Here is a 22,281-nt window from a genome sequence, read left to right on the forward strand (position 1 = left end):
TAATTATGAAGCTCTAGGGGGTGGGAGTGTACTTTAAAAAGGTCAACTGGTGTTTGACTTAATCCCAGAGGGGTCAAATAGCCTTGGAATTTTCAGCTGAAAATACTGGATAGGACCAAGGACGTTATGAAAATATTCAACATGTTGCCATTTGTTTAAATATGAGATGGCATGCAATTTTCTTTATGTAAAACAATGCACTTTTGAGGTGGATACAGACTTTATAGCATGATGAAGGGCCTGCTCTTCCACTTCCAGGAAAGCTAACTTGATTTAATTTTTACTGACAGTAAAAATTAAAAGTGTGTTTTTAATAATGAGGGGTGCTTGCTGTTTGCCCGTCTGGGCAAAGAATGACTGCTTTTCCTGCCAGTGGCTATCGGAACTGCCTTCAACTGTTCTAAACCCAGTAAAACTAGAGGCATAAAATTGTAGTGTGACTAATTATGGAGAAAAAGTCTTTTGCTGGGTGATTTATATTCTGGCTTAAACCTATGAAGGACTCCCTATCCTATACTTACTGTGCAGAGGTGCCCCACTTGTTGCTGTAGAAAGGTTGGAGTTTTTTTTAAACTTGAGGTGGTATAAACAAACATTTCAAAGCTCAAGGTGTGTGCGCTGAAACTTTGTTGCACCATCCTATAACTAATGATTCAAAACATTGTTATAATAATTGGAAAACATTGCAATACCCTCCCCTCCTGCTTTTCAATGCACCATTTCCAACTTGCCTACCAGTTTCTGTTGTCCTCGTAGAGCTTATTTTCAATTAGCCATGACTGACTTTCCTTGACAGGTGTAATTAATTCTTGTGTAATAGCACCAGTAAAAGTAGGGGAAACCCAGCTTTTGGTCATCTATGATTAGAGTGGTTTAAGTTTACCACTCAAATCTTGTGCTGTTCTTTGTTTAGATGTATGATACTAAATGCAATTGGATTGAGCTGTGTTAAATGAGCCTATTACACACAGGTCCGGGGTGGGGCTAATCAGTGCAACTGAAAAAATGTGAATAAATTAAATCTAAAACTAAGAAAAATGGAGCATTCTAGATTTTCACTGCTGTTTCAGTTTTTTTAAATAGGAATCAAGTCCTCTGTGCTTGTCTGTTTGCTAGGAGCAATTTGAGAAACTTACTGTTTTGAAATGCATGCATGTTACAAGATGAGTCTCAGCCAGAAAAAAATAAAATTAAAAGTTTGTGTACATCATTGTCTAATAAGTTCTGATCTTCCTGGTGTGCCTGTTTTTACTGTAGCCAAGCTGTGCAAAATCAGATTCCTATCCTCTGCTGCAATTCCAAGTACAGTTTTACAGGTATAATCCCAGTTCAAGTAAATACTGTTTTCTTCTGAGCAGGCCCCTACTAGCTGTTTTGTAAGAATCTCACTTTGAATGTATGCACAGCTGGCAAATGGGACATGAAACTAACACTGCTGCCTACCCTAAAAAGCAACAGCTTCAGCAGTTTACCACTACTCTTAGTATTCTCCAGCTTGGATGATAGCGAACTCTGTTCCAACCATACAGCTAAAAACCAAGCCTTCTCATTGTGGTGAGGGGTATTGCAGAGTGAATAAATCCAGATTCTCCTGTTCTGTAGTTAATTTGTAATAAGTGTACTTGTTACATGAGGCCTGCATTCTCTACCTAGAGTGTATTGACTCAAGAACAAGCGAGCCCCATACAATAATGGAGAGAGTTTATTTAAAAAATTCAAAATAGCCTGGCATGTGAAACAAGCACAAACTTCTGAGGCTAGTCCATGCGTGCTTTCAGTGTCCTGGTGGTGATCTTGTCTTTTTCACTGCAAAAGAGAGGAGAGACAAACTACCACTTCATCCTTCCAAAAATGAGGTGGAATGTTTCTATGTAATGCAGTAACTCATCAACACCCCCTTCTGATCAATTCTAAATTTCAGGAAATGTTCTGGGTGTTAAGAGGTGAGAACCCTATTGATCTGGAGAAGAATGGAGCCCTTGCCAGCTATTTCACACAGCCCAAGCTTCAAGCAGCTCTGCCGTTAACTACTGGTTGATAGCACCCATTATTGCCTTCCAGCGTAATACCTCATCTCTGCTCATACTCCCAAAAAGAGTTTAACGTGTCAACACCCTGACTCTTGTCTGGGGGGATAAGAATGGTTCGGAAGGGTGAGGGGAAGCTGGCACCCAGGGAGCTTGGAGGGAGACAGAGAGGGATGCAAGAAGCCCCTGCTGTATGCAGTGAGCTTGGCCTACAGCTGCTACGAGATGGATTTTAAGGTCAAAAGGCATCATTGTGATCATCTAATCTGACCTCCTGCACATTGCATGCCCCAGAACCTCACCCACTCCTGTAACAGACCCCTAACCTCTGCTTGAGGACTTCAGTAACTCAGATAATGATTTAAAGACTTCAAGTTACAGAGACTCTGCCATTTGCAGTAGTTTAAACCTGCGAGTGACCCAAGCCCTATGCTGTGGAGGAAGGCAAAAACCCAAGGGTGTCTGCCAATTGTACCTGGGGGGAAATTCCATCCTGACCCCAAATATGGTGGTCAATTCGACCCTGAGCATGTGCAATGCCCTAGTTTTAGAGGTCTCCCTACTTATCGGAGACCATGTAGATTGGCTGCTAGATGTTCATGAATAAATGGCTCCCTATCACGCATCCTAGCACTAACACCTGTGCAGAGAGACGGGTTTGAAATAGGTCACTGACACTTCATTCTCCTCCAGAACCTGCAGGGGTGAGCCTGAGCCACATCTCCCACTACAGTTTCAGATGGAGCTCTAAACAAGTCCCTCCCTTCATTCGCTGCTTAACAAAACTAGTTTTATTTCCTAACACAATGGCTGGGACACTGCTGAGGACGCAGTAGGGAGACACTACTGAACATAAGGGTTGGCTGACCCAGCAACAAGGCAGCTTTTAGTCCTGTGTGGAAATCTTGAGTTCCACGGTGGCATCTCATTTCATCTCAGTGTGAAGTAGTAGCACTTCCTGGGTGCAAATAATCATGACTGAAGGAGGGAATGCTGCTAACAGCAGCTATGCTAAACTCTTAATTTATTATCACTGGTGCTGCTGCAGCAAGGTAGGTTAGCAATCATGGGAAATGTAAAGATCTAGTGTAGACAAGACGTCACTAAAGAACGGCAGAGGTCAGGCCTGGTAGTCATTCCTTGACTGACTTAAGGCTCTGTGTTTAACTCTGCCACTTCTCTCCATGGGAAAGAGACTGTGTGAGCTGTACTTACATGATATGCACTACCACACCCATGCCAGACACCGCATCTCTGTCCACTGCATTCAGCATAGCTTGTGAGATAGTTTCAAAGAGGTGGTCTGGCTCCTGAAAAAAGAGGAAGGGAAACTCTTTTAGTTGGCTTCTATAGCTGAGCTACTAGGGGTTGGGGCAGTTCACCTAACTAACAATCTGACCCTCTCCATGCCCAAGAGAAACTTGACTCGGGATCTCGCATAGTTCTGCCAGAACTTACCGTAAAACTTTTACTATTGTCCATCAGGGGGGTTAGGGCACTGGCCCAGCACATGGGAGACCCAGTTTCTATTCTTCACTCCACTCCAGACTGCTTGTGTAACTGTGGACAAGTCACTTAGCCTCCCTGTGCCTTAGTTCCCTCTATGTTAAAATAATGCTTCCCTACCTCACAGGGGTGTTTGTGAACATAAGTACGTTAAAGATTATATAGGGGTTTTCATCAGTAGTCTCAAAGCACTTCACAAGGTAGAGGCATTATTATATAACAGGAGTAGCCTGAATTCCCTGTGTCCAATTTAACAGCAAAGGATTCCAAAAAATCCAAGAATCACTTGGAAGTTAAACAACTACACAGATCTTGCCACCTCCTCACTCACCATGTCAGGCTCCCAGAGAGACTCACACATGCCATACATCTGCTCTGAGCAGGTGCCACTGACAACAAAGTCATCTGTTATCATGGGACAACCAATCAGGTCCAGAGAGCAGATGAAAGGTTCGTAAGTTACGGGGTCCAGTCCAGCAATAACTGGCTCTGTGTAATAGGGTCCAAACCTGTGAACAGCAAGGCTAACGTTAGAACAGCCTAAGGATGCAAAAATTTGAAGTAACAGCAGAATTCTAACTCAGTAGGTATTTAAGGAAAGTGTTTATTCCATCTCAGGTGTTAGTAGGAGTCTTTCAAATTAGTTTGGAATTACCCAATTACTGTGTTAGTACCTCCTAACTGTGAATGGACTTTTATTTCAGCAATATTTCAGTGACAAAAAGACACACTGAAATAATCTGCTTCCCCATTGAAGTCAAAGTTTCAAAAACTTTACGATTTCCAGATTCTGGTGTTTAGGCAAATCAATAATTGTAGGAACAAACAGTTTTGATCTGGGTTCAGGAAAAAGTAAGTGGTCCTTGTATTTCAAAAGCAGGTGTCCTCTGCATCCATGAGCACATAACCATCATGTTTTGATGTTTTAAGTGGTGGGGGAGAATCTTTAGATCCCACTGGCCTGCCTCCAAACAGCCTTCAGCAATAGAAATGTGGTACAATTGGAACTGAGTGTTATTTATAAATATCTTACATTTGTTCTGCTGGGGGTTGATCTAGAAGAGAATTCCAGGTCATTTCAGCACATTAGAGAATTTGCCTAACTCAGAATGCCTGATCTACGAATCAGAGTTTACTTAACTTAACTCCCTGATAATATTCTATGCGAAAGGCGATTGTCAGGAACACTTTGATTCAAGATAGCAGCTTCCTGTTTATTAATTGTCACTCAGTGTGCAACTCTTCTTTGTAATAGTAAGAATCTAGAAACAACCGAGCTTTCCTTAAACATTGGACCCAAACTGAAACCAATTCCAGGGACACAATTTCATTCCAAAAACTCTTCCCCTCTATGCTGTTAACTATCCATCTCTCTAGTGAATGCTTCAGTGACCTAGCTCTTAAGTCTTTGGTGTACGACACCCATACAATAGTTATGTCTCCATTAAGGTTTCCCATTACTGATAACTGGTGCTGCCGAAGATGGCTTACTCCTGTCTACACATGTAGTAAAACTATGTTCAGCACCATTTCAGAAACTGGCGGAACTATATGGTTTATTCACAGTCTGAGTCCATCTATACGTGGAGTTCAGCAGTGTTCATCTCCAGTTCAGCTACCACAGTCAACGTAGGTAAATTGTCTTTGCCGACACTAGGAAAATTAACATGCCTCTCGACTCCTCAAGAGTCGTAATTTAACTCCATTAACCATGCTCTGATTTCAGTGATATTTGTAGAATGGCTCAGCTGTTTGATATTTACCGTTTCTCATAGAGTAGGTTGGCCACCATACTCATGAGAGTTTGGGGCTTGATCTGTCTGCCTTCCTTCAGTTCATAGAGATTCAGCCTGAACTTCAGCCGCTGGGCACTGCAGATGAGATCAGAATCCGTATTAAAATCACATGCATCAAGACCTCTTCCATCCTCCCAATGGCTAATATTTGCTACTAGAGATTAACATCTGATGGACACATGATGCAGACACGTATTTAGAATGCATGCACATATGCATTTCAAATGTGGACATCTGGTTCTCACTTGCCATGTGCTCTTAAGAAATCAGACACAGCTTTGATTTTGGAACACAGTGGATTTTTTTTTTCTTTTAAGCAGGGCACAATTAGCCAACAACCAATGTTGCTAGTCTTTGGCACTGTGGAGAAAGCATGTTTTCAAAGACTTTTGGGATGGTTCAAGAATAACCCCAACAGGACTGACTGGAGTGGGGTTCAGAGAAGGTAAGTCTTGGTATTCCGGCAGCCCACACCTGGATGAATAGACAAAGATACTACCTAAACATCTGTGTGTAACATATGTTGTGTCTTTATAGATATACAACAAACTCCCTTCCTACAGGCCAGGAATATCAAGTGTTCACAAGAGAAGATTCCACTTACACTGTCTGCACATCTGTGGCAAGCCCAGCCAGGCCGATATATAGTCTATCTCCCATAGGGAAAATCTTCTGAAAGTCTGTGGTCACCATCTGAGCCTGAATTCCAAACCGTCTGTCCGATGCAATGGCCACACAGTTTTTCCCCTTCATGGCCATTACAGCCCCTCCATTATAGGACATAATAGACTATAAAAGAAAAAAAAGAAAAAGATAATTTTAGGGTTCAGTGGACATTTATAGTACACTCATTAACTATACTACAAGAACTAGCATCAATAGAGCCATGCAGCTTAGCCAAGACACACAGATCAGATAACACGGCTGGAAGGGATCCCCTGAATCAGTTACACTCTCTTACACTGCATTTGCTTAGGTCTGTCTTGTACAGTCTGTGCTAAATCTTCAGATCGTTTGGTCAAGTACCTTCTAGAAATACCTGCAGGTCCTCCCAGAGCAAAGTTAGCCATTATCTAGCTGGCCTCACTGCTACAGAAAAGCATCAAATATCTCATTTCCTTTAACAAATGCCAGTTATACTGATCATAAATAATTAATTCCTCATTTGAAGTCATTTTCTCGCTGGCACCGTATTTTAACCATAATATTAGGTTCTCCAATTTTTAATTCTTATTTTCGACTGCAATAAGGCTTACTGCAGTACCAACTTAATTACCTGATCACCTCATGCACATGCTGTATGCACTTTCTATGTATAAACAAGATATTCCTGAGACTGAATCTGTGGCTATAAAGGAAGCTTCATGTCCGGGACCACAGATAAGCTCTCCTCACCATTCAGAATACCAAATAAACTCCGAGGGCAAAGCCCTTCTCTCCTGCTCCCCCTCTCTAAAACATTCTGTTGCATGCAAGGCCTAATTCTCCTTGATGACATTGCAGAATGTGTTGTATCCAGCACACCTAGTCTGCTGTCCATCTGATTAACAGAGAAGTGGTAAGTATCATTATTTCCATTTTCAACAAAAAAACTTCCCCAGCAGACTTAATATTGGCTTATTAAAGCAATATTTTAAGCAATCCATCTAATGCAGGGGTTCTCAAACTGTGGGGCAGGATCCTATTTAAATGGGGTCACCAAGGCTGGTGTTGGCCTTGGGCCCCAGCAAGTCTGAAGTCCAAGCCCTACCACCCAAGGCAGAAACCCTTGGGCTTCAGCTTTGTCGGGCAGGCTCCGTCTTCGGTCCCCCGTCCCGGGGTCGTGTAGTAATTTTTTTTTTTTTGTCAGAAGGGGGTCAGGATAAAATGAAGTTTGAGAACCACTGATCTAATGTAACAAAGCATAAAACTCTCCGGTGCTTTGGGGCCAACCATCACAATTGAAACAGCATCAATGAAAAAGTTTAAGTATCCTCCTAACTGAGGACATGCAGTAGGAAGACGGGAGACAGTTATTGGTGTGTAACAAAACACAGCGGCCTGAACTTCACTGTGCTATGCGCTCTGTGAACACAGAATAAGAGGCAGTCCCCTGCCCCCAAAGACCAGTCCTCGGTATAAGCAAACACAGCCCTATTGTAGCAGAAAGTAACAAGTGCTGCAGGGTTCTACACACTAGTTTTGCTGTAGCACCATCCAGCCAAGAATCTCAATGCAATTTACAAACAGCAGGCCCCTCGGTCATCTGCTAAGCACTGAGCAGGGAAGCATCATCTCCACCTAAAAAGGGGTAAAGCGACGTGCCCAAGGGCCAAGACAGAAAAAGAACCCAGGACTCCCTGATTACAGCTCATATCACATGGCCACTAAACACCCCAGGGGGGCCACCATCCCCAAGCAGCCACTAGGGTCTCATCCTCCCCCACACCCAGACAGGGCCACCACCTAGATCTTCACCCCACCTCGCCAGGCCAGCCCCGTCCCCAAAGCCCCCCAGCCTCCCTCCCAGCAGCAGATGCCCAGACCTCCCCGGCTTCCAATCCTAGGTGTCCCTGCCCGCCTCGGGTCCCCCCAGACTCCAGCCCCGGGTCCCCCAGCCCCCCCGCCCCCCCAGACTCCAGCCCCCCCGGGTCCCCCCAACCCCCCCGCCCCCCAGACTCCAGCTCCCCCCAGTCCCCCCAAACCCCAGCCCCGGGTCCCCCAGCCCCCCAGTCCCCAGCGCCGGGTCATCCCCCCGATCCCCCCCAGACTCCAGCCCCGGGTCCCCCAGCCCCCCCAGACTCCAGCCCCCCCGCCCCCCCAGCCCCGGATCCCCCGCCCCCCCCCCACCCCCCAGACTCCAGCCCCCACCAGCCCCGGGTCCCCCGGGTCCCCCGCCCCCAGCGCCGGGTCATCCCCCCGATCCCCCCCAGACCCAAGACCCGGGTCCCCCCAGACTCCAGACCCGGGTCCCCCAGCCCCCCCCAGACCCCGGTCCCCCCAGCCCCGGGTCATCCCCCCCGGTCCCCCCGGACTCCCCTCCGACCTCCAGTCCCGGGTCCCCCCCCAAGACTCGGGTCCCGGTCCCCCAGGCCTCACCATGGCGCCGGTTGACGAGAACACCACCAACGGCAACGATTCTGCCCCACCACCGACTCCTTCCTGGCTGCCGCGCTGCGCACCCGAACCCGCTACCGCTCCGAGACACGCCTCCCGCTCTTCCCATTGGCGGGCAGCGCCAGTCCCCGGGACCGCTGCCTGTTGGAATTGGCGGACCTGCGCCATCAGTCACGGGGCGGGGCGGGGCCAGGCCTGGGGTTAAGGTTAAGGTTGGTTGAGAAGAGAAAGGGGCGGTGTGAAAGCGAGAAAAAATGAAGAGTCATAGCGAGCGGCGCCCGCTGGGGCACGATGGGATCGTGGCGGACTCGGCTGAGCCTGCAAGGGCGGGCGCACGCGCAGCTGGCTGCATGCATTGAAGGCTGCATGGCTGCATTGCACATGTATGTGGCGCGCCACATCTGGCTGGCTGGCTACATGCCTTGGTGCTTGCGCATCAGACTGGGCAAGTCACAGGCTGGCCAACCGCAAATGCTCAAAAATCACGAGGCAGCACCCCCCCCCCATTCTTCCCCCCCCCCCCCCGCCAAAAAAAAGATGGACTTAAAAATCATGAGATTTTTAACATGATATGCAGGGTTCCTTTCCTTTGCCTTCAGGGGTCTCAGCTTTTGAGGTGCGTTTGCTTCACATTTGCAAGTTTTTCTCTGCAACTGTAAGGGCTAGATGCAAGGCCTAATTCTCCTTGATGACATTGCAGAATGTGTTGTATCCAGCACACCTAGTCTGCTGTCCATCTGCTTTCAAATAAAAGCTGAGATTCTCACATAACCCACTCAACTCCAGGAGCTGCCATTTGAAGAAAAACACTAAAATTCACGAGACTCACAATACAAGCATGTTTCAGAGGGTAGCCGTGTTAGTCTGTATCAGCAACACCCATTTTTTCATGTTCTCTGTGTATATATATCTTCCTACTGTATTTTCCACTCAGTGCGTCTGATGAAGTGGGTTTTAGCCCATGAAAGCTTATGCTCAAATAAATTTGTTAGTCTCTAAGATGCCACAAGTACTCCTCATTTTTTTAAATAAAATCATGAGTTGTGAATGCTGCATTTACGCATCACTGCCTGTATGATGCAGTATAGCTGGCGATGCAGCTGGCTAACTATGTGCATTGTTTGCTGCTGACTGCTTCATATATTGCTGTATGATTGGCAGGATAGAGGTCAGGTCCTCTTATATCTGGAGGTTGCATAAAGAATCCAGAAATATCTGAGAGAGATTTCACTTAGTCTGCTAAAATGAAAGGCCAGGACCCAAAGAATTACATTGTGATAACTGTAAGAAGGGAGACAGATAAACAACACCCAAACCTTTACAGCCAGAGATCTACAGTTATATGGGTTCCATTGGGTTGTACAAACAAATTCAATTAGCTACTAAAATAAACATTTAATATAAATGCAGAAGCAAGAGAAAAGGAGTCTCTGGATAAATACAGGTGTCTTTCTATGGCTGTTTATTATTTATGTGACAAATAAGCATATTTTTCTTCACTTGGACTTGATCCTGGAGACCTTCCTCAGTCAATATTCCCCTTGAAGGCTGGGCCTGGGAATATATTCAACCCTTGATGGTACGTTCTTATCTTTCAACTATGTGATTTTGTTAACAGCATTCAAACTGAAGGGGCGATGGGGAAGGCTTCTCTGTCTCTGATGCAGTTTATACCCTTCTCCACATTTTTGGATTCTGCTAAATCTACCTTTTCCAAGGTGTCTTTTGCCTCTTGCCTCTTCTGATGAGCAAAGTAGCTGCCTTTGGGATGCACCAGATTATTTTAAACAGTAAGTATTTTTTTAAAGAAAGAAAGAAAGAAAGAAAGAAAGAAAGAAAGAAAGAAAGAAAGAAAGAAAGAAAACAAGCGTATTTCAGAGAAGGAGTCCCTAAGATCCTCCTAAAAAGATATTGGCCCAGATCCTCAAGGTATTTAGGTCAGTGACTAACTCCTATTGACTTCAACATGATGAGCATTAGGCACCCAAATTGCTTTGAAGATCTGGGCCTTTAACCTCACTCTGTGCATCATTTACTTCAAAGGCTGTTTGGATTCACAAGGGGTTTGGAATACAGTTTATTTGGTGACCTTGAAATACAGTGAATTAGATGGGGGTAACATTGAGCCAGAACTTGCATAACCTCTCTAGGATCCAGATTTTCTCGTGACGGCCCTAAACCACAACTTCACAAAATCTTTGGAAACTTATTAGTGATAACTTCTCCAGCTGCTCCTGCACCTCATATTTCATGTACCTATGCTGCTTCACACCACCTTTTGAGCCTGCTGCTGTGGGAACACTTGGAAACATTTGAGTTGGAGCTTTTGTTTAAAAAAAGAGACTCTTGTTACTATTGAAGTGTGGCATGGAGATACAGAGAGCAGCTTTGTTGGAGACTAAACAGAAAACACTATTTCTGACCCTATGACTGCACTGTTTTCCTTTTCATGTCAGCATCTATTAAACTGCAGGCAAAATGTGTGGGTTTTAAAACATTTCTCATGTAGAATTTCCCCTCTCCCTCTCTCGCCTCTGGCATTTCCTAGTGGCTTGAATTCCTGCTATTCCAACACTAACTCTCTGTGGCTTTACGCAAGTAACTTGGGGGCATACTTTCAAAAGAACTTAGCTCCCCTGAAGGATATGTCTACATTTGAGCAGGGAGGTGTGATTTCCAGGTCATAGAGATGTACCTGCACTAGTTCTGCTCCAGCTAGCACCTAAAAATAGCATTGTACTCATGGCAGTAGGGGTGGCAGTTTGGCCTAGCTGCTCCGAGTACGTACCCAAGGCGTTGGGCAGGATTGTACTGGGGGCAGCTTGCCCAAGGGCTATTTTTAGGCACCAGCTCTGCTCGAGCTACTGTGAGTACATCTCTGTGAGCTGGGAACTGCACCTCACAGCTCAGAGGTAGATGTAGCTTTAGACACCCAGATAAATGGTCAGATTTTCACCAGTGCTCAGATCCTGTTTAGGCACCTAACCAAAGTGGCTGGATTTGCACAAATGCTCAGTGCTCTGCGGCTCGCAGTGAGAACAGGGAGAGGTACTGTGTGCTGAACATGAGTGCACATGCAGCTGTTTCATCTAGGTGCCTGAACAGGATCCGCACATGTTCAAGAATCCGTCCCTTGGTCCTTCTCGCTTCTCCCATCTGTAAAACCCGAATCCTTCCTGCACATCAGATGTAACTTAAGGGCACAAACTAGACTTTGCCATGCCTGTCCGTCATGCTTCTTGCCGGAATGGCTACCTTGTTGTGTCCCGATAATGCACTGCTTTTTGTCTGCACCTGTCCAGCTTGGGTAGCCCTCCTGGCAGTTAAAACACCCAGTGGCATCACTCCTGAGGACATTGGAACAAACAAACCTTCCCACCACATCAAGGTGCAGACTTCCGGGAAGGATCTGTAAACCAGGGGTAATCATAACAACCCATCTCACAAGGGGTTGTGAGCGTTAATCAACCACAGTAAAGCTGGAAAGTTGCTAAATATGAGCAGTACTTCAGGATCCTTCCTCAGCCCACAACTAGTGATGCTCATTATTTAACGCCAGCAAGGATAATCTCTGTACACCCTTCTACTTCCAGTTGTGTCGGAAGAGTCATCAAGACTGTATTGATTTGGATTCTCACATGCCATGACAGCCCGGCGCTGTGGGAAGCAGGGGCCAAACAGAACACTTGGCCCCTCCAAACAATCTTTAAGGACCTACAAATTATTGTCAGAAAGGCCAAAGTTTGTACAAAGTTACTCTATATTATGCAGTGAAACAGCAGCAGATTGGTGAGGCATCATCCTTTATATAAACGATAAATCACAGCAAAATACTGTGATGCATGCATCCGACAAAGTGGGGATTCACCCACGAAAGCTTATGCTCCAATACATCTGTTAGTCTATAAGGTGCCACAGGACTCTTTGTCGCTTTTTACAGATCCAGACTAACACGGCTACCCCTCTGATACTTGACAGCAAAATACTGATGCAGTAGCCAACTTTTCCTTTGTAAAAACTCTTCAAAATCCAAGATTTTCCCAGGGGGTCTAACTAGCTCCTGGAAGGTTATTTGATTTTTCAAATAGCAATATCCAGGGGCCCCAAAATACCCACTCACACCCCCCCCCCCCAGTCATGGGATCCTGCACCAGACTGACCCTATAAGGCATGGAATGCTTTATGTAGTTACACACATGGGCTCAGATGAAGGATTGTTTGGATGGCTTCCTGCTTCTCCTGAACCTCATACCTGAGCTCTTGGTTATGTAGGCTGGATATTCGTCTTTCCACCACCGGGAGGCAGCAGCAGCAGTCCTTGCTCCCAAGCTCAAGCGACACTGCTGGGGGCTAAGGGGTTGGCTGTTGCCATGGCGTTTTGCCTATTGGATGGAACAGGGTTTTGTTTGCATCAAGGCTCTTCTTGTCCAGATGACATATGTTCACTCTGTCTGCCCCCCCCCCCCAAAGGCGAGATTTATTGATCAGCTCGCAGACACGAGGCGGTAATAAAGTCAAATACTGGAGGGGGTGGAGGGAAACCAAGGCGCGGCCTGGAGCAGTAAGGGAAACAGACAACCTTGCAAAACAAGGGGAGGGGAAAGGGACCTTCACTTTCCGTTGCATGAGCGAAACCGCAAAGAAAATGCCAACCAACCCGTGCAATTATTGATGAGCGGTGCAATTAAATTATTGCAATACAAATAGTCTGCTCTGCTGTGAAATGATACCCGAGAGGGGCTGGCTCCTGCAGGCTCTGAACACTTTGCCCCCCCCCCCGCACCCCCTCTTCCAGCAAAGCACTGAAGCACAGGCTTCATTTTAGGCTCGTCTCCAAGGCAAGTTTTGCTGGATTGGGGCCAGAGCGCAGAGCTCTCTTGAGGATGGAGAGACCTGGCTGAATCGAAACGTAAAGAAAAGCGGAAGGGTTCTTCCCCAACGAATCTGTCTTTCACCTTGATTTAACGTAGTTCCCCCTCGTTTATTAGTTATCATTATTACTGTTTCATCCTTATGTGTAAACATTGCCCTGCATGCAAGATCCCGCACAACCGCTCAACACACGGATGTACATCAAACGTGCCTTTGGTCTATTTCAGGCTGCTACTTAATACCATCGGAGGTAGGCATTTATTTCAGGCTGCTACTTAATACCATCGGAGGTAGGCATTTTTCGGTCATTGAAATGTACAAGTGTATGTGTTTCATTTAAAGCCTGAACAAATGTATGCACCTTCTTGGGGAGGAAGTTTCCTACCCAGCTATGCTGATATGTCAATCAGACAAAAACGACAGCATTTTTTTCTCCTAAACGAAGGCTTTTGTTTGTAAAGTGCAAAACTACCGCCATGGGATAAATCTGACTTCTCTTTATATACCTAGTCTGACAGAAAATATGGATGTAAGATCTGGGACCATTATCCAGCGATTTTATATAAAATCATTAATCTAGTCTATTTATCGATCCCCCATACACACTCATCTATCTATCTATCTATCTATCTATCTATCGATCGATCTATCTATCTCCATACACAGCCCACTATCTATCTATCGATCTATCTATCTCCATACACAGCCCACTATCTATCTATCTATCTATCTATCTATCTATCTCCATACACAGCCCACTATCTAATCTAATCTATCTTTCTATCTATCTAGTTATAGAGCCTCTTGTTTTACCAGATCTGACTTTTTGGGTCAATATTTTTGGGGAGGATCGGGCTAGGTATATGAGAAGTCAGTTTTGTTGAACTATTTGATCAAATCGCTGGATAATGCACCTAGATCTTATATTCTTGACCTCCAGGGCTTTCCCCCGCCCCAATAGGTGGTGAAATTAGCATCATATTATTTTCTTTGCCATTTATGCAGTGAATATTTGCCTCTCTAAATACCTAGTCTACAAACGGGGCGGATACTGCAGTCGGCATTGGGGTAGATTTTGTGGCTTGATCTAGGATTCATCGATGGATGGAAGAAATTCCAGTAATGGTTTTAGGGGATGTGATTCTTAGCACTGAATCCAGATTCCCAGGGAGGGGGCTCGCTGAGCCGGTTTCATCATGCTGGGAATACCGTTGATTTCACGCCACTTCCTTTGCATCTCTCGAGTGTGTCAATCCGTGGCTTAGATTCTCAAGGGTGCCCCGGCTATCAGGGAAGAAATGTGGTTTGGAGTTATCCCCTGGGCCCGGAGCGGCGCGGCTTGAACCCAAGAGAAGAGCTCGGCGTCTCTGATCTTTTGTGCCTTCGCTGGCAGCGGGGTGCGAAGGCTGGAAATGAGGCTGGACTGGCTGGAGCTCAGGTTCAAGGTTTTAGTGGGATTTTGCAGCAAACAAACTTCACGCAGGCGCGTAGGAGAGGGACAATACTGAGTATCCGGGCCGTGTCTTTTATGAATGAATGGGAGCGCGATGGGTTCTAACTGTCGCTTCCTTTAAAAAAACAACAACCCGAGTTCCAGGTTCTAATTCTCACCAGAGGGTAAAAACAATTAGAACAAATGTCCTCTGAGCTCCTTCTGCCTGGAAGGAGACCTGAGGCGAGAGGGGACGGAAATGCAATGATATAATCTATGATTTGATATATTTAATTCAATCCTGTCCTTTCGGGGGAGGGGGGGGAGGAGAGGACATTGAATTAAATGAACCAACAATGGTATTTATTTATTTTTTACAAAGCAGCTGAGAAAAGGGGAGTTTGCGCTCAAAGCCCCCAGAAAGTTCGGATGAGAGAAGATGGCAGAAAATACATTTCCAGGAGGGAAAAAAAAGAGTGTCAAGCTAAAAATAGTCTTCATTTTAAAGAAGGAGTACTGGATAATGTCAGTGTCATTCTCTCAGAAATGTATTGTGCCACAAAGGGACATAGCTAGCTAGCTAGATAGATATTGGGGGTGTGTATGGGGATAGATAGATAGATAGATAGATAGATAGATAGATAGATAGATAGATATGGGGGTGTATGGGGATAGATAGATAGATAGATAGATAGATAGATAGATAGATAGATATGGGGGTGTATGGGGATAGATAGATAGATAGATAGATAGATAGATAGATAGATAGATAGATAGATATGGGGGTGTATGGGGATAGATAGATAGATAGATAGATAGATAGATAGATAGATAGATAGATATGGGGGTGTATGGGGATAGATAGATAGATAGATAGATAGATAGATATGGGGGTGTATGGGGATAGATAGATAGATAGATAGATAGATAGATATGGGGGTGTATGGGGATAGATAGATAGATAGATAGATAGATAGATAGATAGATAGATAGATAGATATGGGGGTGTATGGGGATAGATAGATAGATAGATAGATAGATAGATAGATAGATAGATAGATAGATAGATATTGGGGTGTGTATGGAGATAGATAGATAGATAGATAGATAGATAGATAGATAGATAGATAGATAGATAGATAGATAGAGTTAAAGGATTGGGAAATAGCAAATGCACAGCGAAAGAAAGGAATCCCAGCAAGAGAAATATAGAAACCTAAAAGAGACTCCGAGACAAATGAAGAGATGGGTGGGTATGTACAGACCACGCATGGGGCCTGATCCGAAGCCCAGTGAAACCAGTGGCAAGATTCCCCTTGACTTCAATGAGTTTTGGATCGAGCCCTTAGTAACAAATCAGCAGAGGTAGAGAGGAAAAGTGGCGGAGAGAGCGCAAACAAAGAAACGTGTCTATAGGAGGGAGGGGAGGGCAGATCAAAGGAAGCTGGATAACAGAAAAAAGTAAAGTCCCCGGGGGGAGAAATACCAGATTATTTAACTCTACGTTGATAAACCCACCCTGTAAAAATAGGACTGACCCAGCCCTGAGCAGAGAAACGGGTTCAAAATAGTCCAGAACCTGGATACAACTCTCATTGGGAGCCTTAAAGAGCCCCGGATCGGGCCAATTGGATGCCCTTATATATGTCATGCCTGTGTGTGTTTGCATAGGGGTATGATTGGCGCTAGACACCCACGGATCCCTGCACGGGCGAGGTGGGGGGGGGGGGGCAGGGATGGCCGCAGAGTGGACAAAGAGAAGGACAACATAAGAAATAGCAGCTAGGTCTAAGGGCCCGATCCTGCCTCCCCCCGGGGGATCTCAATGGGAGTTTTGACTGAGCAAGGATTGGCAGGCTGAGTAGCTGTAGATAGGGGAAAGGGAGACTTGAGAGGCAGACAGGAGGCTGGGAGGATGATGGAAACAATGGGGGGGCGGGGGGAGAGATGGTCAGGAACAGGGAAGACAAAGGGAAAATTCAAATGATCTCTGTTCCAACAGAATCTTATGGAGCCAACAAGGTGTCTATCCCATAGGGTATGCAGGGGCTGGGGATTATACCAAGATCACCTATGGGCAGAATGTCTGTATTACTGTGACCCTAGGGGCTATGAGGATCTCCTCCAAGACATTCATCTTTCTTTCTTCTTCTTTTTTTCTCTTGCTCCCCTCTGTTTCTTTCCTTTCTACGTATTTTTTCCTCTTTTATTTTCCCTTTCTTTCCTTTTCTCTCTCTGTCTTTCCTTGACTCCTCTCTGTTTGTGTGTGTACCTAAGTGGCTACTCCAAATATAACCTTAGGTCCCCATCCTGCAAACGACCCTACATGTGCTTTCAAATTTACTACAATGAAGCTCCTGAATCCTGGCAAGTATCGGGGGTAGCTGTGTTAGTCTGTATCCACAAAAACAACAAGGAGTCTGGTGGCACCTTAAAGACTATCAGATTTATTTGGGCGTAAGCTTTCGTGGGTAAAAAAACTCATGCATCTGAAGAAGTGAGATTTTTTACCCACAAAAGCTTACACCTGAATTCTGGCAGTCAAGTGTTTGCAGGATGGGGACCCTCACATTCAAAACCAAGGGTTAAAATCCCCTTCCATGTGAAAGCCTGCAGGCCTCTGCCATGGGAAAATAGTTGTCTTAAAAAAAAAAAAAAAAAAACCTCCTTGGAAAACAAATGCACAATAATATGCATTTTAAAACAATAAGCCACAGACCACTGAGGGGATAAAAAAAATCCTTGTAAATGATGCTGCCGGATTTCTTTTAATGCACAAGTTAAAGAGAAATTTGCTTCTCTAAAGGGTATTGGGTTTCTTTATCCTCCCCCCTCCCCCCAGCTCTCCAGTGTTCTGTAGGAGACAGGATTAAATGTTTAATATAGAGGAGTGATGTTGTGCCAAACGGAAAAGGATCCATGTGTATAAAACTACCTCAAAATGCACAACAGATTAGGCAGCTTGGTTTAAATGAAAACTTCAGGCTTGTTTATGTTCACACTGCTGAAAGGGACAACTCTCTTAAAGGGACAGCCCCCCCCCACATCTTTTCTTTTCTTTTCTTTTTCAAAGCAGGTATGTAAAGTGTTTCCCACTTTAAAGTGTAGCTCTCAGACTGTAATCTAAAGGCCACAGTGTATCTGGGACTGGGAGGAAACCTCATACCTTAATGCAGTTCACTGAGAAGAGGAAAAGCATCAAACGCAGAAGCAGCTAGATGGAAATATTTTGTAAAGCCAGACCTAAGCAGTCCCATTGTTCCTCCCTTTTGCATATTACTGGGCCTCTCTGTAGGAAAATATTCCATGCTGTAAACTGAAGAAATAAACAGACATTGTGATTCTCTTCCTGGGGAGTTGCTTTTCTCTTTGCTTTGTGAACAATATTTCATAGATCCTGAAGTCAGAAGGGACCATTCTGATCATCTAGTCTGACCTCTTGGATAACACAGAATTTCACTCATTAATTCTGACAATAGAATGAATTATGCCTTCTTGCTTTAAAATATTAGTTTTGGATTTTTAATAGCTTTATTTCTTCCTTCTTCCAAAACAACAGAGATTCCCCCTGAAAGGACATTGCTGTATTTCAGGCCCTTCATTAAAACACAAATCTTGCCCTATTAGTTTCAATAGTAAAAAACAAATCAAGTGAGGGCAGAGGTTGGTTTGTTTTAAACGGGCTTTAGGGGGGAAAAAAGATGTTTTCAAAATAGGGCACTCGAATTAGATAAGGTTGGAAGTTCCGTAGCCTCTGCTCCTTTTTTCTTTTATTAGAATAGTTATTGCTTTCAGGTCTCTGATCATTTTATTTTTAATATCCTGCCACTCATATTTTCTTCTTCTTTGCAGATGGAGATGCTTATTTTGAGGGAACCACATGTTTGTATTACACGTTAAATGGTCTCCAGAGACCAGATTTCCAAGCACTCAACGCCTACAACCAGGGCCAGATTTTCCAAAGAGCTCAGCTCCCAATCCTGCAAACACTTCAGGATGTGTGTAACATTACCCACATGCAGGGTCCCATTGACTGCTGTGGGTCTTCCCCAGGCCCAATCCGGCGCACACGCTCCACTTTAATCCCAGCCGTAGACCTGCTGACATTACAGCAAAGCACAGGTATAAATGCTGGCAGGATTGGCTCTAAATGGGAGCTGAGCTCATTAGAAAATCTGCCCCTGACTGTGGATTTTGGCAAATTTAGGCCCAGATTCAAAAAAGTCTTTAGGCACCTCTCTTCCACTGATTTCAAAGTTAAGAGCCTAAATATCTTTGTGGATCTCAGCCCTAACCCCGTCTCCTAGCAGGCCTGAAAACCACTGCAGTTAGATTTTTTGGTGAAGTCCTCCCTCCCCCAATTTTGTTATTTTCTGGAGGGGGGGGGGGTTGATCATAAATTCAGGGGGGTTGAACGTGGTAAAAGGAACCTGAACAGCAAGGCTAATCTCTGTGACAGCCTTTCCTTCCCTTCTCTGGTAAGGAAGGGGCACCCTTGATACTCTTAGGCACAGGAAGTGCCATTAATATTGACCAGAGTCACCTGGGACTAATCGCTGCTCAGAACTCCCCAGCTCCCCTCCTTTCCTGGGGGTATGGTGGCAGCTAAAAGAAAACCATCTGCAGCCCCTCAACAACTCTGCACACACCAGCTTCCCAGCCCCCTCTGAGAATTGCATTCATTCATCTTCCTCCTTATAGCTTCTGGGGCTCAGGTTCCTACAAGGATTCAGCACCCATTGATTTCAGCCTAAATACCTTGGAGCTTCCGGACCTGGATGTTTGAGACCTTCTGTCCCCACCCCATTACACAAGGGGTACCTTGAACTCACTCATCTCCCCGCAATCCCTGCTCTCTCTAGCTGCGTAGCTGCTTACAGGGCGAATCCGGTTTGCAAACGCGGTTCCCTACTCCGCGTCCTTTCAATGCAACGCAAATAAAATCAACCCCCAAACGGGAGCCAAGACTGTAAAAAAAAAAAAAAAAAAAAGGACTGCTTCCCTTCCCCGTCCCTGGGTGGGCTCGAACCACCAACCTTTCGGTTAACAGCCGAACGCGCTAACCGATTGCGCCACAGAGACTGGGACGGGAGCGGGCTTGGCGGCCAGCAGAGTCAAGCCCTAGCAACGCTGCCGGTGGCCACTGGGGGCAGGAGAGACAGTCACCCCTTCCACGTCTGCACTGTCCCAGGGGGAAAGAGAGGGACAGAGAATCGCAAGACACAGGGTAGATGTTTTACAAGACGGATTCCTACCGAGATTTAGGCTGCGTTTCAGTGGCATATGCTGCTGGCCTGGGCATCTTCGAAAGGTCTTGCTAGACACCCTCTAATTTTACACCTCAGAAATCTCTCTCTTGACTTTCCTGGAAGAGAGCTCTGCCTTTGGCTGGGATTCTGTCCTTTCCCGACTCGAGCTGAGTGAAAAGGTTGGTTTCAGGCAGAACCCTCGGTTGCAGTTTGAATGGGTTACCTCTGTCTGCATTCATAAAGTCCAGAATTACACCACTATGTTGTGCCACTGAGTAATAAGCAAGAACTCCCCACTGAAGTCAATGGAGGAGCTCTGCTTAAAAAGAGGGGGCTTGATAAAAACCCATGGAATCATTTGGAGACAGTCGATTAGATCTTTTAACTCAGGATGCGTCTGACGAAGTGGGGATTCACCCACGAAAGCTTATGCTCCAATACATCTGTTAGTCTTAAAGGTGCCACGGGACTCTCTATTGCTTTTAACTCAGGATGGGCTCCCTATATTATCCTACCCAGCTTCGTCCAGTCCAGTCCAAACCCGCAGGCTGTTTCCTAGAGTAGAGCACAGAAGTATGGGCAAACTGAGGAGGCAGGCAGCCAACCAATCCCTTTATGATTGCTTCTGGGTTAGAATCAATCCATCGAATGTAATTAGGTTGCTTTACAAATAGCCCAGCGTTGCGGGAGGAAAGGGGAGTGTGATAAGCCTTTTATAAAAGCCCTAGATAGATGTTCTCCAAAGAAACTTGAGGCCGGATGATTTTAGATCTTGGCTTGTCCTCGGTGTCAAAATATTAGTGATCACATCAAAGCAAGCTCTTCAGGAGAGAAGCGCCCTTAAAACCGAGCTCACTGATGTTTTGGGGGTAAAAATAGCTAATTCCATGGGATTTTCAGAAGAGCTCAGTTGTTCTTTAAGCACCAATTTTTGAAAAGCTCAGTACATTGGGGCCTGAATGCTGTTGAGCTGCTTTGAAAATCTGACCCCTCAACGGTGGGTGATGAGAACTTGAAAAATAGGACTCTGGACTCTGTCCTGCAGGCCACAGCCTTTTAAATAAAATCATTTGCAAATTATGACTGGGCAAATTATGATTTAGTGGGCCACCAAATTCCATTGTGAAAGAGAGAGAGCAAACCAGTCTGAAACCTGTAACATACTCAGCTAGTTTTCTCTATATTGTGTTAAAAAAAAAAAAATGTGGTTCTGGGTTGTAGACTTCTACTAAATCCAAAGTTACTTGTTGTGACCCTCTGCAAACTGGAGCTCAAAACGGAAAAATGATGAATAAATATTAAAAACAAATACCTAATCATTCTCAACACTAACATGACACTTTTCATCCTGAGATCTCAAAGCTCCTGGTAAGGATTAATTGGCTAAACCTCACAGCGCTCTTTTGAAACGGGGAAGTACAGTGGTATAATCTCCATTAGGCTGAGAGGGAAACTGAGGCATGGAATTACTCCGTGAATTGGGTCAAGATTACAGAGCTGCGGTAAAAAGTATTACTCCCGGGTCTCAAAAAGCCGCTGCCGTTAGGATTCGTACGCCTGACCCCCGGGGGGAATTCGATTTGTAAATAAGAAAATCAAGATTTGTTTTGATCTGAATTGACTCCCCTTACTCACATTCAATTAGACATAACAACACTCTAGTCCATCTAATCTCATTCCTGGAACAATTAGATACCCTCAGTCCTATTGGGACATACCTGAGGATGGGCCAGTTTGTGCGATTTTTAATCAAGCTCAGCTCCTTTTCAAGACAGAGGACTGGCCTGGTGGTTAATTCTGTTAATTCTAGAGTCCTCTGATTTTCCTATTTAAACGGGGGATCACTCTCCAGTTACACAATGCAGGGCATTCACTTCCCTGGGCATATTTCATGTATGCAGCGTAGGTGTGACATTTCAACACACTGAATATAAACCAGTCTTCTGTTATTATGTATTAGCATAAGCACACTCATCTCACCCCTGCTCCTTATTAAACCAACAAAAATACATGGTACATCATTGACTATCCCTTTGCAAGACAAGTAACACCACAGCCCCGCTCTTTTTCTTATTGCCACTTTGCACGTTTTATTTTTTTCTTACCATGGGAAGATTGAGTAGAATTAGAGGCCATTTAAATGCACGTTTGGTGCTTAAAGCCTGTTCCCATTGAAGTCAAAGGAAAAGTCCCATTGCTTTCAATACTGCCCCTCGTCAGAACCCTACATGGGGAGGGTCTCTTCCATTCTCTCATGACCTGCCAGATGAAGGCTGCTTGGTTTTCATGGTTCCATTGGACAG

General features: G+C 45.0%; 1 protein-coding gene and 1 non-coding gene across 2 annotated transcripts; both read right to left on the minus strand.

The window, feature by feature from the left end:
• Positions 1–1,684: 1,684 nt before the first annotated feature.
• On the minus strand, positions 1,685–8,517 carry PSMB3 (proteasome 20S subunit beta 3). Its single transcript, XM_065422607.1, has 6 exons — positions 8,408–8,517; positions 5,934–6,118; positions 5,297–5,404; positions 3,865–4,042; positions 3,243–3,337; positions 1,685–1,806 (listed from the first exon to the last, which is right to left on the minus strand). The coding sequence occupies exons 1-6, from the start codon at positions 8,408–8,410 to the stop codon at positions 1,758–1,760; spliced, it is 618 nt and encodes a 205-aa protein (XP_065278679.1). The 5' UTR covers positions 8,411–8,517; the 3' UTR covers positions 1,685–1,757.
• An 11,220-nt stretch (positions 8,518–19,737) lies between these two features.
• Positions 19,738–19,811, minus strand: TRNAN-GUU (transfer RNA asparagine (anticodon GUU)). Its single transcript has one exon. It is a non-coding gene; the product is annotated as a tRNA-Asn (tRNA).
• Positions 19,812–22,281: the final 2,470 nt, after the last annotated feature.

This window comes from Emys orbicularis, chromosome 25 (genome assembly GCF_028017835.1).
Source record: "Emys orbicularis isolate rEmyOrb1 chromosome 25, rEmyOrb1.hap1, whole genome shotgun sequence".
Taxonomy (NCBI): Eukaryota; Metazoa; Chordata; order Testudines; family Emydidae; genus Emys; species Emys orbicularis.